General features: G+C 52.2%; 4 protein-coding genes across 4 annotated transcripts; 3 read left to right on the top strand and 1 right to left on the bottom strand.

The window, feature by feature from the left end:
- Positions 1–346: 346 nt before the first annotated feature.
- Positions 347–769, top strand: rps20 (40S ribosomal protein S20; the record flags this gene model as incomplete). The annotated part of the gene is made up of 2 exons (XM_037325694.1): positions 347–609; positions 685–769. The coding sequence occupies 2 exons, from the start codon at positions 347–349 to the stop codon at positions 767–769; spliced, it is 348 nt and encodes a 115-aa protein (XP_037175729.1).
- A 462-nt stretch (positions 770–1,231) lies between these two features.
- On the bottom strand, positions 1,232–3,497 carry AMO1 (Nucleoporin AMO1; the record flags this gene model as incomplete). The annotated part of the gene is made up of 4 exons (XM_037325693.1): positions 1,232–2,950; positions 3,000–3,196; positions 3,252–3,350; positions 3,452–3,497. The coding sequence occupies 4 exons, from the start codon at positions 3,495–3,497 to the stop codon at positions 1,232–1,234; spliced, it is 2,061 nt and encodes a 686-aa protein (XP_037176034.1).
- A 3,713-nt stretch (positions 3,498–7,210) lies between these two features.
- On the top strand, positions 7,211–9,951 carry CGCA056_v010445 (uncharacterized protein; the record flags this gene model as incomplete). The annotated part of the gene is made up of 3 exons (XM_037325692.1): positions 7,211–7,956; positions 8,114–8,132; positions 8,620–9,951. 3 exons carry the CDS (start codon positions 7,211–7,213, stop codon positions 9,949–9,951), a joined length of 2,097 nt encoding a protein of 698 aa, XP_037175150.1.
- Positions 9,952–10,414: 463 nt separating this feature from the next.
- On the top strand, positions 10,415–11,082 carry CGCA056_v010444 (uncharacterized protein; the record flags this gene model as incomplete). Its single annotated transcript, XM_037325691.1, has 2 exons — positions 10,415–10,473; positions 10,545–11,082. 2 exons carry the CDS (start codon positions 10,415–10,417, stop codon positions 11,080–11,082), a joined length of 597 nt encoding a protein of 198 aa, XP_037175730.1.
- Between the last annotated feature and the right edge of the window lie 1,753 nt (positions 11,083–12,835).

The following is a 12,835-nucleotide window of genomic DNA, read 5'->3' as shown; positions in this document are numbered from 1 at the left end:
TGAGCTGTCATGTCGTTCGCCGGATGATTCATGGTCGATGCAAGACTCCACGGTGCCAGCTTCCTGGCTGGAGCTTGATGCGGAAGTGGGTCCACGCAGTACGTACACATCCCACCTCGCGCTACTCCTAACCAGGCCTAGCGCCTTTTCGGTAAAGCCCTACAACTTTCCCCCACGAAAAAGTTCGCGATCGCACTTTTCGCAGCCTCTCACTCCAAGCTTCTTTTCGAGCCCAACCAGCCTTCATCACTTTGCCGCAACCAACGTTCGAGTCGTGAAGGACCAATTCTCGCCCAATTCTCTTCCATCAATCAACCCCCAGAACCAACCGTTCAATCCCGCAAAAATGTCTTACAACAAGGACAAGGACTTCGGCGAGGCGCCCAAGACGCACAAGATCCGCATCACCCTCTCCTCCCGCAAGGTCCAGTCCCTCGAGAAGGTCTCTGCCGAGCTCATCGAGCGCGCCAAGTCCAAGGACCTCCGCGTCTCCGGCCCCGTCCGCCTGCCCACCAAGACCCTCAAGATCACCACCCGCAAGACCCCTTGCGGTGAGGGTTCCAAGACCTGGGACTGCTTCGAGATGCGCATCCACAAGCGCCTCATTGAGTACGTGTTTTCCCCCTGCGCGCGTGCGCGCGTCCCATTTTGGAGTGAGGAATTGTTTTGCTGACCAGATTCTAGCCTCAACGCCCCTACCGAGATCGTCAAGCAGATCATCGTCAACATCGAGGCTGGTGTCGAGGTCGAGGTCACCATCGCCGCCTAAGTTTTCCTCCTAACAAAGGAATACGCCGCGGATCGGGACCGAGAAGGGACTCGTTGTAAGAGGGACGAACAGTATGGGCTTTGGCTTGGGAATGCTGCGCCGCTGTGCGTGAGGATGCCGAAAGGCTCTCGCGCGACACGGCTGCGGCGGGCCGAGTTTGGAGGTCTAGATACCTCCCCAATAAAACAATGACCCCAATTTGAGTATCGCTGTGATGTGTGGTGATGCTGTGCAGAGCCGTGATTGTATCGGCGCGGTCCGGGTTTCGGGACGTGCCCGTAGACCGTAGACGGGCGCAAAGCTTCCGGTTTTTAGACGCCCGGTCAAATACCTCTATCCACCAACTTTTTATGATTATGCTATGATATTGATATAACGCCCTGCAATGCTGGTTCCTTTGCATGGAAAATACAAGGCGGCACGCGTTCCTTTTCCGCCGATCTTGGCATCCTGTCGGCCAAGTTAAATATCCCAAAGGCAAAACTCCCTCTTTGGAGGCAACTCAGGCATGAGTCCCCCTTCAAACTGGCCCTTCTGAGTGAAAGCCTGCCACTGCAACTTCGACTTTTCATCATATGCCTCATCAGGAAGCTCCGTGTCCTTATTGTAATTCGGCGGCCCGTCGGGGAACCAGACTCGCTTCCACCCTCCGTCTAACGCGCGCACCCCGGGAAGATTATTCTGGTATACGACAGGTTTGCCCTTGAACATTGATAGTCTCCCGTCCATTCCCTTCGAGCTGTAGCTTGACACGGGAGGATGCTGCTTAGAGCTACCCGGTGGGTACGGCCCGCTTCCAGGTGCTGCTTGTGGCTGGGCGGCTGGGGCTGCAGGTTGTGTACCGAATGGGTTTGCCTGCGCTGCTCCTCCAAGTCCTGTTGGCTGACCAAATGCAGGCTTGGCTTGTCCGAAGGGATTGGCGGCGGCTTGTGGTTGAGAAGGTTGACCAAAGGCGCTCGTTGGTTGAGTTGGCTGTGCGTCCATGCCGCCACTTGCTGGAGCATCTTGTTTCGCGCCAAATGGGTTAGAGGCCGCCGGCGTCTGCGATGGTTGTCCGAACGGGTTGGCAGCCGCCGGTTGAGAGGTTTGGGATGGTTGACCAAAGGGACTGGCCGCCGCTCCGGGCTGAGATGGCTGGCCAAACGCGCTTTGCGTTGGCTGCGATGGAGCCCCAAAAGGAATCGCATTTTGAGTCGCATTCTGCGCCGGTTGTCCGAAAGGGCTGCTCGCGTTATTGGTGTTCGCCGCCGCCTGTCCAAACGGACTGGCATTGGTAGTACTCCCACCGGCACTACCAAACGCACCGCCGCCTCCAAAAGGATTCGCCTTCTGCCCCAGTGCGCTCGCCTGGCCAAAGGCGCTTCCCCCACCTCCAAGCGCGGACGGTTGTCCGAACGCGCTGCCGGAAGCCCCAGGCTGTGAAGGTTGGCCAAATGCGCTGCCGGAAGCCCCAGGCTGTGACGGTTGACCGAATGCGCTACCAGATGCGGCAGGCTGTGAAGGTTGACCGAACGCGGTGGTAGTTGTCCCGCTAGACTGGGCAGGCTGTCCAAAGGCACCACCACTTCCAAAGGGATTTGGCTTCTGACCAAGCGCTGATGCTTGACCAAACGCTGACGTCCCTCCTCCAAGAGCACTAGGCTGTCCAAAAGCCGATGAAGGCTGCGACGGCTGGCCAAATGCTGGGGTTGAGCTCTGCGCGCCGCTGCCAAAGGCCGACGTTGGCTGAGAGGGTTGACCAAATGCCGGTGTTGACGATGCTTGGCCGAACGCTGATGTCGGCTGCGAAGGCTGGCCAAAGGCAGGTGCGGCGGCTCCACTACCAAACGGGTTGGGCTTCTGCCCAAGAGCGGATGCTTGACCAAAGGCACTACCTGTCGTCGAAGCTCCGCTGCCGAAGGCTGATGATTGTTGACCACCAGAAGAGAACGGATTCGCGGACGCTCCGGAAGATGCCCCAGACCCGAAGGGGTTCGCCTGGCCGAGCGAACCAGTTGCCCTCTTGCCAACCGCAAACTCTCCCGTCGTTCCGCCTGGTAACGTCCCTTGTTTGCAGATATCGACTCGATTCGGATGCTTCTGCTCGGCGGAGACGAGGAATTGGATCGCACCGTCCAGATTTCCGACCGCGGTCTTCATCTGTTGCTGTGCTTGCTGGTACAGCTCTTGCGCTTGATTGAGCTGCGTATTGTCAGCCGCCCGCCGGCGAGACACGATTCGTGGTTCCTACCGCTTGTTGTGGGTTGCCCGAGGCCGTCGCCATGACATGGTGAAGCCTCATTTCCTCAAAGCTCTGCTCGCGCATCGGTCCGCCGAACAGCTGCTCCGGGGCGTCCCTTCCCGGTCCGTACGCTGACAGGATCCATTGTGGTTGTTCAGAGGTCAGGTCCTTCTCGATCGTTTCCTTCGATAGCATGTACGGTAGGGCTGCGCGACTGTGAGTACGTAGTGTTGCCCTTGGGTCAGGATGATGAGCACGAACTGTCGTTTCCGCCGCGATTGAACCCCCCTCCGGAGTTCCCGCCAAAAGCTGCAAATCGGTTGTTCGACTGGCCTCGGGGATGTTCGAATCGACAATTATCTGGGTTCGCCAATGTCAGCGTGCTGGCTCTGCACGTGTTTGGCCCATGATTGGGTTTGTTTTGGCTGGCCGATCGATGCGACCGGGGATGCGCGACGTACTTCCATACCTGCAGTTCCCCTGCTCGTAGAACTTGCAGACCACCATTTTGGGTATCGCGATCGAATCTTCTGCGCTTTTCGGTGCGTTTTGGCAGCGGCTATGTCATTTCGCTGGGATCGAGGGACGTCTAAATGAAATTGGACCAAAAATGATAGGGGAAAATGCTGTCAAAGGTCACCCGATCGCGTGGATTGGGCGTCGAAAGAATTGTTTTCAGCCTTTCGCAGCCTTGTTCGCGGCTGGCTCTAGCGCGTTCGACTGGACCAATGAGAGAGCTCCGACACGCTTGTGCTATGCATAGGTTCCGGGTGAGTTGCATATTACGTGCATAACACTCTGATGCACTTATGCGACAATTATGCCATTCCGCCGATTCCACCGCCGTCCCGCTATCCGGCCCGGCCTTCGAAATCGACTCGTCCGACTTGGCGTATGAACCTGTCTACGTCTGCTCCGAGACGTCTTCATCGCCATGCCTCCTTGCACATCCTCAAGGTCAATATTGTCTTAAAAAAACTTCAGAGTAAATTTTCAGTCACTTACGAATCGTCTTACCGCTGTTCAGAATACGAGTGTTTACGACTTCGACTACCTGGTGAAATCCTAGAAGGCACTCTCTTGTTCTTCAAGTAACCCGGACCGATTGGTTGCCTAGCCACAATGGTTACCAATCTGGGGCAGACAGTCCTGCTTTCTGTCTCAACCGCCCTAATGATGGGGCAGAATTAGGATATTGCGGCCGCAAAGTCCTCGGTTTGCGCGATTGAGGCTTAGTTGGGCAGCTTTTTGTCATGTGAGCTTTGCGATCCAGCGGGATACTTCAGGTTATCTAAGCAGATACCGATGTTTCGGGAAAAAGATCTATTTGTTTAGCTAGATTTACTGCACTGCTCGCTCCGCGTAATTAACCTGCGAAGTGGAGCAAAGCTCGTTGATAGTGCCTGAATCCCGTCGTTTCGGTTAAATTTCAACGAGCGGGAAAAGTGTGAAGCTCAGCCCGCTCATGACATTGACATGAATGGTTCAACTGCTCTCTAATGGGTTGCTAACTCCAGCTTCTCAAATACCAGGTGGCGTCACGAATCCCAAAACTCCAGCGTCTTGCTTCCATCCCTTCTATGTTCTTGCTGTCACTCTCTCGAGAATTGAGAAACTTGCAATCAGATTTTACCATGGTTGATCAGGCAAAATGAAAGTTGCTTCGGCCATTGTGGCAGATCAGGCTGCAGGGATGGTGACAGGGTATCGAATCCATTTCTTACACCTGTGTTGTGCCAGTGGCCCGGCAGCGCCGGTGCAACATGTTAAGGCTGGGGTATCATTTGCTGGCTGACTGCCGTCATTCCACATGTGGTATGGAATGTTGCAAGCATCAAGAGGACTTTCGACCCCATTTACACTCGGCTCAAACCTTATCACAAAGCAAATCTTACGGCTCAAGAGTAGAGCTTCGCCATAATTGGGAATAGTACCTTCCACGTATCGTTTACACCATTGAAATGATCGCTTTGTAGGATTCCGACCTTCGGCCCGTCTGGAGACACATGGCAGCGTTCTCAGTCGTACCTTATAGTAATTCACGAAAGTTTCTCGTGAAATATAACATGTTTCGGATGAGTCTCGATAACCTTGGACTATTCGGGCGAATAGTAGTAACAGAACATTAGCATTAATGAGTTTAGTGACGGCGACAACGTCCACAAAGACGATGAAAACGACATCAGTAATGATTAAGGAAAAATAAGCCTAGGAATAACAATAAAGGCAATCAACTTTTCATATTGTTTAAAAGTAGTTGTCGATTAAATCAGCTGAACCTCATTCAAAATCTGCAGGTTTCTGCCTCAAAGTCGACCTAATCTCTTGAATCGGTCGGGTCTGCCCAAAAGATCTACGAGAGGTGAGGAGGTGAGAATCAGGCTGCAGCAGGCGGCACGCGTGGGACTAACCGCATCAGTGACAGAAAACCACCTTAACTGCGGTCGATTCCTGCATGTTGGAACACAAGATCTCCAATTACAAATCGTGTTTGACCAATGAATAGTCCCAAGCTGAACAGCAGAGCCTTATCGCATCATTCACGCATTTCAGCTGTCTCTGAAGGATCGCATGGATGCAGCCTGCTTATGCAACAAGATTTAAAGTCGAATAAATACCTATTGTTAAGAATCCCGAAGATCCGTCGGCTAGGTTCTCATTCTCTCAACTTTGGGTGCACGCATGCATGAGCATTGGGCACGATGTCTGTCTATCTGCCCGTCCCCACGTCTGTGGACGTCCCTATCGATGAATCCCGAGATTCCGCTTCGCTCAACTCTAAATCTCAGTTACTGAGCCACGAGGAGCCCATGCATGCCTGCTCGCCCTTGCAGCAATACGCGCTTCAGCATCTACCGGCAACGAGAAACGGTACTCATGCTATAAGCAGGAAGCCATTGCCAAACTCTTCAACGCTACAGCATTCAGCGACGCTTAACAAAGCAGGCCCGAGTTACGCCACCTCAGAGCCGGATGAAAACAACCAACTTGCCCAGAGCGAGACAATAAGCATATCGCACGACGACATTAGTAGATGTCGCCGCGACATTGAAAGCGACCAGGGTCGTCAGACGGACTCAGAATCGTTCATACGGGCGGCGCAACAGGACGACAATTTGTCTGAGCATGACATTCGTCCTTCCGCTCCCGCACGAAGCAATGCAGATGTACCCCCGGATGCTCGAAGAGCAAGGCCAGGATCTTCTTTCGTACATCGTCTCTGGCTATGGGAGATTGCTGCCTCCGCTCTCAGCCTTGCCTGTATGGCATCCATTATTGGCGTCCTATCTTACGAACAGGGGCGAAGACTTGACCAATGGGGGCTGGGCAAAGGATACCTCACTCCCACTGTCGTCGTATCGTTTCTGGGAACTCTCGCAAAGTCCGCTTGTCTTCTGGTCCTTACCGAAGTTACATCGCAATTGAAATGGCTTCACTTCCAGAACAGGTCGCAGAAGCTGAGCGACCTACAACTATTTGACAACGCCTCTCGTGGTCCTTGGGTAGCATTCCAATTGGCATCAATTAGAAACCGAAAGACTTTGCTTGCTTCGTTTGCATCCATCTTGGTGGTTTTATCCTTGCTGGTTGACCCATTCATCCAGTCAGTCTTTTCGCAGCCGGTCATTCTCACACCAGTGAAAGGCGCTAGCCCTGGCATTCTGGAGACTCGAATCTACGATCCTTCGTTCCTTAATGCTAGATCCGGGCAATGTTATGGCGCTGCGAGTGTTCAATCCGAGATGCAAGCAGCAATATTGGCACCTATTTGGAATGCTACTCTAGCTCCATCGCTGCCTTGCAGTTTCGAGCGATGCAACTGGCCAACACTAACCACATTGGGTGTCTGTAGTAGCTGTGAAGATCTTACAGATACAGTGGTCCCAACTTGCGTCGTCAACCCAGACGAGACATTCAAGTTGATTGAATGTTACTATACGGTACCTTCCCAAGACGCCACCTTCAACGCGGTGTTCGGCATAACAGGCGGGGCCTCTGTCAGAACCCCTTACTCTACAATTTGGAATTCAATTGCCGGGGATCAGTGGCAGACCACTTTGTATGATGCGTGGAATTCTCGCAAAGTACCCAGCTTTACTGAGTCACGACGAGTTGTCCTCAGTAATTTCACATTTGTGAAGTTCCCCCCTAACATAACGGCCTACGGCTATGTCAAAGCCGATGACACACTGCGGACAGTCCCTCCAGTTTCACAGGCAATGCACTGTACTTTAGAGCTCTGCGCCAGAACGTTTACAACGCCTTACTACGACAACTTTAGTGCAGCACCGCTAGTCGGGCCTCGCACAGCACTGGTGACGACCAGAGATGGCACTACCGAGGGCAATGCTGCTAGTGCATTTATTGGGTTGGAGCCGGCCAGTCCAGGTCAACTGCCCGAAGAGACAAAGTTCAGGATCAACTACTGCAACTACAAAGACATCGCTAAATACCTGGTGGACCTATTTACAACGTCCATGAGCACTACTGGAGTGGTGGGAACAACCAACGACAGCTCTACATCTGGGACCAACCAACAGATTCGTCAACGCATTACGCCAGGACTAGGTTTGGCTTTTAGTCAGTTCGACAACATAGCAGAGCTCATGGATGAGGTTGCCAACAGCATGACGGAGGCGTTCCGAACGTCGGCCAATAACACAGTCCTCGACGGTGTGGCGATGAGCAGTGTCACGTACATTGAGATCACCTGGCCACCACTAATCCTCCCTATCAGTTTAGTTCTCATGACATTTACGATACTCATAGTCATGATCATCCGCAACAATCAGCGCGGGATGCCTATATGGAAAAGCTCGAGTTTGGCGTTGTTATTCCATGAGCTTTCAGGCTGGGATAGCTCTAAAACTACGGCCACCGGTCCTGAAGAAGTGGAAGAGCGGGCGAAGAGCATGCGCACAAGGGTTACGAATGGTGGCGGAAAGCTGTTGTTCTCTAAGGCAGAGTGAATGGGGGAGAATACAAACGCTTGATGAAGCAAAAATTCGACTTTTTGATCCATTTGTATCTCTTCGACCTGTAAAGATTGCTATTTTCATGTTGTCTGATTGAAGGTTTGCCTTACCTGACCAAGTTCGGGAGATTGACACATTGTGGACTAGCAGTACTACCATCGCTGGGGTAAGTTCTTACTACCGTACATCACCAGCATTTATCTACGTTGTACGCGAGGAATAAATGAAATTAATGGAATCTAAACATTAAAGAACCGAACTTGGAAGACAAAAAAAAGCAAATAGCGCAACCGCCCTATTCCTCAAACAGAACCCTCGCGCCCAGTACCCCCTCCCCAGGCAAAAACATCAATCTAATGACTCCGACGTCCCGCAACGTAATGTTAGACCCCAAAATTCAAATTCCCGAGCCACTCATGACCAGAATCAACTCATGACTACTTGCGTCTCCTGTTCAATGCGGGCTTTCCCCGAGAGAACTTGATTTTCTTCTTGCCGAGGAGGGGTTTGCCTGCACCAGCATTCGTCATAGGAGGGCGGGGTCTACCCGTTTGCCCGTTGATTGTTGAATGATTCCGAGTAACGGCGGCAAGTGTCGTGGAGAGAACAAACAACCCATTCAGAACGAGCGCGGTCACTGAAACCTCCTTCAGGTGGTGACCCTGAGAATAGACAATGTCCCCATTCATATCATCGGTGGAAACTCCGACAATTCGGAATCGGAGCGTAATACCACGAGCGATGACCTGTCTGGAGACGAGACCGATGGAAGTGGCGACTTCCCTGAGGCCATTGGTGTTGATATTTCGGTGCCATCTCCACCAGTTAGTTCGACCGGGCAATATCCTATGGGACAATCAGAGTCGGAAAGTCCCTCCAACAATAATGGAGAGCCTGATCAACAGCTTGAGACTGCGTCTCATTCATCATCTCCAGCATCTCAGATTAGTGGTCAAATATCAAATTTCCCTGGTCAGCAAGCCCAGGTCCAGATCCATGGTCATGGGGTTCAGTCGGAGACCGGCATAGGCACTTTGCCATCAGGCGCTCCCGATTCATTCATCTCCCAGGAGTCTGCAAATGAAGGCTTTGGTCAAGTTTTCCAGTCTGATGCCGCAGAGAGCGCAATGCCCTCACACAATGGCACACAGTCTGCGTCTGGGGCTGCCACGACTGGGGGACAGGGCTCAGCCGCCACCTACTCGACGCAGGAGTCACTACCGGGATACGTGCAGCAATTTCCTGTGTCGCAGCCAGGGTACGAGCAGGGTGGACAAATTTCGTTATTTCCTTCAGATGGAAATGCTCCCTACGACGATCAGCATCGGAATCCCGCGCCATCGGGGCCACCAGCCTTTTTACCCGGCAATGGCAATCGTCGGTTTTCCAATCATCTCAGCCTGAATTCTGGGACTTCGTACCCGGTTATGGACAGCGACAACCAGCTACAGCCAGGCTGGAGGGCAAACGCGATTGGCGATGCGTCTGGCGGTAGTTCATTTTCAGCTCCTGTTGGGACGAAGCCCCCGTCAAGTCAGGGACTGCCTCTAGGCGCCCCGACTTATGCGGCATCTGAACAACAGCCTTCAGTGCCTGCTTTCACCACTACCGGAGGATGGGCTCCGAAGAAGTCAGACTTTGATGCCGACTCTTGCGGTGTTCCTAATGCTGAAATGAATCGCAAAGGGCAGGCCCAAGATGCAGGGCACATGTCAGCCGCTCAACCGGGGCCGTTCTCCAACCAAGTCGTATCTCCATCGTGGCCAGTGGAAACTGGACAGGGAAACAATCAGAGCTACCTTTCTCCGACTACTGCGCAAGCCCTCGAGTCTTCGTACGATCCATGGGCACCACAGACAGGGGCTTCAAATCCGTCGAAGACAGACCCGTGGGAAGGAGCACAGACTACAGGCATGGGCAAGCCGAATTCAGCCTGGGATTCCCAGGCTGAGCCCATGTATCCTGGCCCATCAGCAAAGCCTTAAACTTCAGGTATCCAAGCGTGGCAGCCACAGGGAAGTCTTTCAACGGGGCAGGGTCACTATTCCTCTCCCAATGAAGATCAGAATGCAAGGTTGGCAGATTGGAGCAATCGTAACAATGCCCCAGCCGCCGGAGAACCCCAAGCATCTCATGATCTTACATGGCAGGCTTCGGCGCCCTACGCAGAACAGAGCTCGCACATAGGTCCTTATGGCCCTCGAAAAGGACCCGATGAGCATCAGCCTTTTACACTTGGAGGCCAGCTATCACCGAACTCCGACAGCAGAACAAACAGATTAACAGCAGCTGCCTTGGGCTTGGCTGCGGGAGCAGCTATCGGTTATGGAGTTGCTTCCTTGGCTCGTAGCTCGTCCACATCGTCTGCATCATCAAGGGCTTCCGATCAGGGAGATGACGAACAGGAGCCATATAGCAGCCAGGTTTGGAACGATCCATATGGACAACATGGCACTCTCTATGACGATGAAAATGATGCTCCTCAAGAGACGAGCAGTATCAAAAGTGTGAGTTCGTCGTCGCCATCAGATCAGGAAACTACAGGCTGGTTTTCACCAGGGCAACAATCGGTGAATAGCAATTGGGATGAAAATGCCGACAGCACCCACTACGCCGACATGAACCACCATGGAGAACTTTACAGGAACGATTCTCAGCATTTCGACGACCGATCCATGACATCGAATCAATCTTCGCCGACTTACTACAACGACGAGCATTTTGCTCAGCAACCGAGCGAATCTGAACAACTATACGCATACCAAGAGGTCTTGGACCATGCTGATGAGCATGGTAATTGGCCCGGTGAGGACAATACATATCAGCAGTCACACGAAGATCAGTCTGAGAGTGATAATGAGAGCGCGTCTGATTCGGGGTCCTTGCTCTACGATCCCCAGCCTGATTACGGCCATGAGCCACAGAATCAGTACTTTCAACATCAAGGATATGCGCCAGAGGCTGATCAAGATTCAGATGGATCTGAGGATGACCAGAGTGATATGCAGACCGACTATCAGGATGAAAACAGTGGCGAGTTGAGCGAACAGTCTGACAGTAACGATGCTGGGGATGATTACGATAATGGATTTGACTCCCAAGACGACTCAAACTAGTTAAGAATAACTGGGAACGACGAAATAGATCGTGTATGCTACGCTTCTTTGTAAATTGTCCGTTTTGATTAAAACAATTTATCGATTCATGGATAGAAATTGCTGTCTACATGAGAACCTATATCGCGTGACTGATGATTCGACAAAAAGAGCATGTTGCCCCTTTTGCAACGGTCATACCAATCAACTAATTAAACACCTGCTAAGCTCCGCAGATCAGAGCTATGAGTCCTTCGTCCCAGGGGGCCAAGCAGCAATATGAGTTACACTGCATTTTCTACGTAAGAATTGGTCTCCCAAGGCGGACGCTTCTTTCGTGCCTCAACTATGCCGCGGCAAATGCTGCTTGAGTTGTCGCATAAGCCTGCACAATCTCTCAGAAGGGTGTCCTCAAGTACATGGAGCCTTACTATTCTAAGAACTCGGTCAACGACCAACACCAGGTTTCTGTGGTTGCACTGTTGGAACAGCATAGGCATGCAGTGTGAATTGGCTCGCCCATGAGTGAATATCCACAACAGCCCCTGTTTACTCCGACATACCCTGTCGATGCATGAGAAATTCTTCTGCAGTAACGGGAATAGTTGGCAATGGGCTTGGAGAAATGCCGAGCATAGCCTGCTTATATCTGCGCGCAATCTGCTAATCTCGTGCGTCTCAGTTGGACACCCGTTTTCAATTAAGATCCTCGTCTTAACAGACCCGGCAAGTACACTTTCAACTAAACAACAACAACACCGTCATGGATTTTCCCAATTTGGAGACCTGGCGGTACGAGCCGGATCCGGATACCCCGCGTTGCTTAGTATGCCAAAGCGGTTTCGCAAAGAAAGCTCTCGTACGGACATTCAAAGTTACCTTGCCAAGCATGGATCAAAATCAGGCCACGGCTTCAAGCAAGACTATCACCACCCACACGGGATGGAAAGTCGTCTTGTTTGATAAACATTTAGATTGTCTTAAAGAGGCAAGCGTGCACCTTCTAGCGACTTCCCACATGTGGGATCCTACCGTCTCTGAAACTCAACAGCAACACCTCCGTTCACCCCAGGACTCAGAGGCAAAGAGCATGGTCACAGAGGAGCCTGTCCGCATGTACCGTGGCATTGAAGAGTCTGGGGAAGGTTCTGTCGAGTTATGGCACATGTACCCCAGTGGTCAGACGGCCTCAAGGGCAACATTCTGCTGGTGATACATGAGATCTTTCACCAGACGGATGTTACAGTCGTCTACCTGGATGATGTTTTACCGAGGCTATTCAGCCAGATCAAAAAGGGAAGAACCTCAATGGAGCGTCTGTCGGCCATCACCGGAGTTCGCAAGGCACGCTGGTCCAAACGCATGTGGACGGCCATGGAGTTCGTACGCAGCAGAGCCGTCAGGATCATGACTGCGGACTATCACCTCACAAAAGATACAGGCGATCCTATGTTGCTTCAGACACTTGAGACTCAGTTCCACAAAGAAGTTCAAGAGCACTTTGGGGGCAACGTTTATAGGGTCCAAGATGTCGTCCACATGGACGCTGGAAACCTGATACCATGGTGTCTTGGCCCTCAGAGAGAAACTCGGTCGTCCCAGCCCGCCATTTTCGGAATGGCGTTCTCCTTGCTATCGAAACGGCTTTATCGCGAGGATACCGACTTCTTACACGCCCTCCGAGGCATCACGGGAATTCGGCAAGAGCCTTCCACCAGAGACTTCTATGAAGAGCTGCTTTGGGTAGCTAAGGAGCGCCTGTTGGCCGGCGACT

This window comes from Colletotrichum aenigma (assembly GCF_013390185.1).
Source record: "Colletotrichum aenigma strain Cg56 chromosome Unknown KSG_Cg56_contig07, whole genome shotgun sequence".
Classification (NCBI taxonomy): Eukaryota; Fungi; Ascomycota; class Sordariomycetes; order Glomerellales; family Glomerellaceae; genus Colletotrichum; species Colletotrichum aenigma.
Note: the sequence above shows the minus strand (reverse complement) of the source record. Positions and strands in the feature narration are given on the sequence as shown.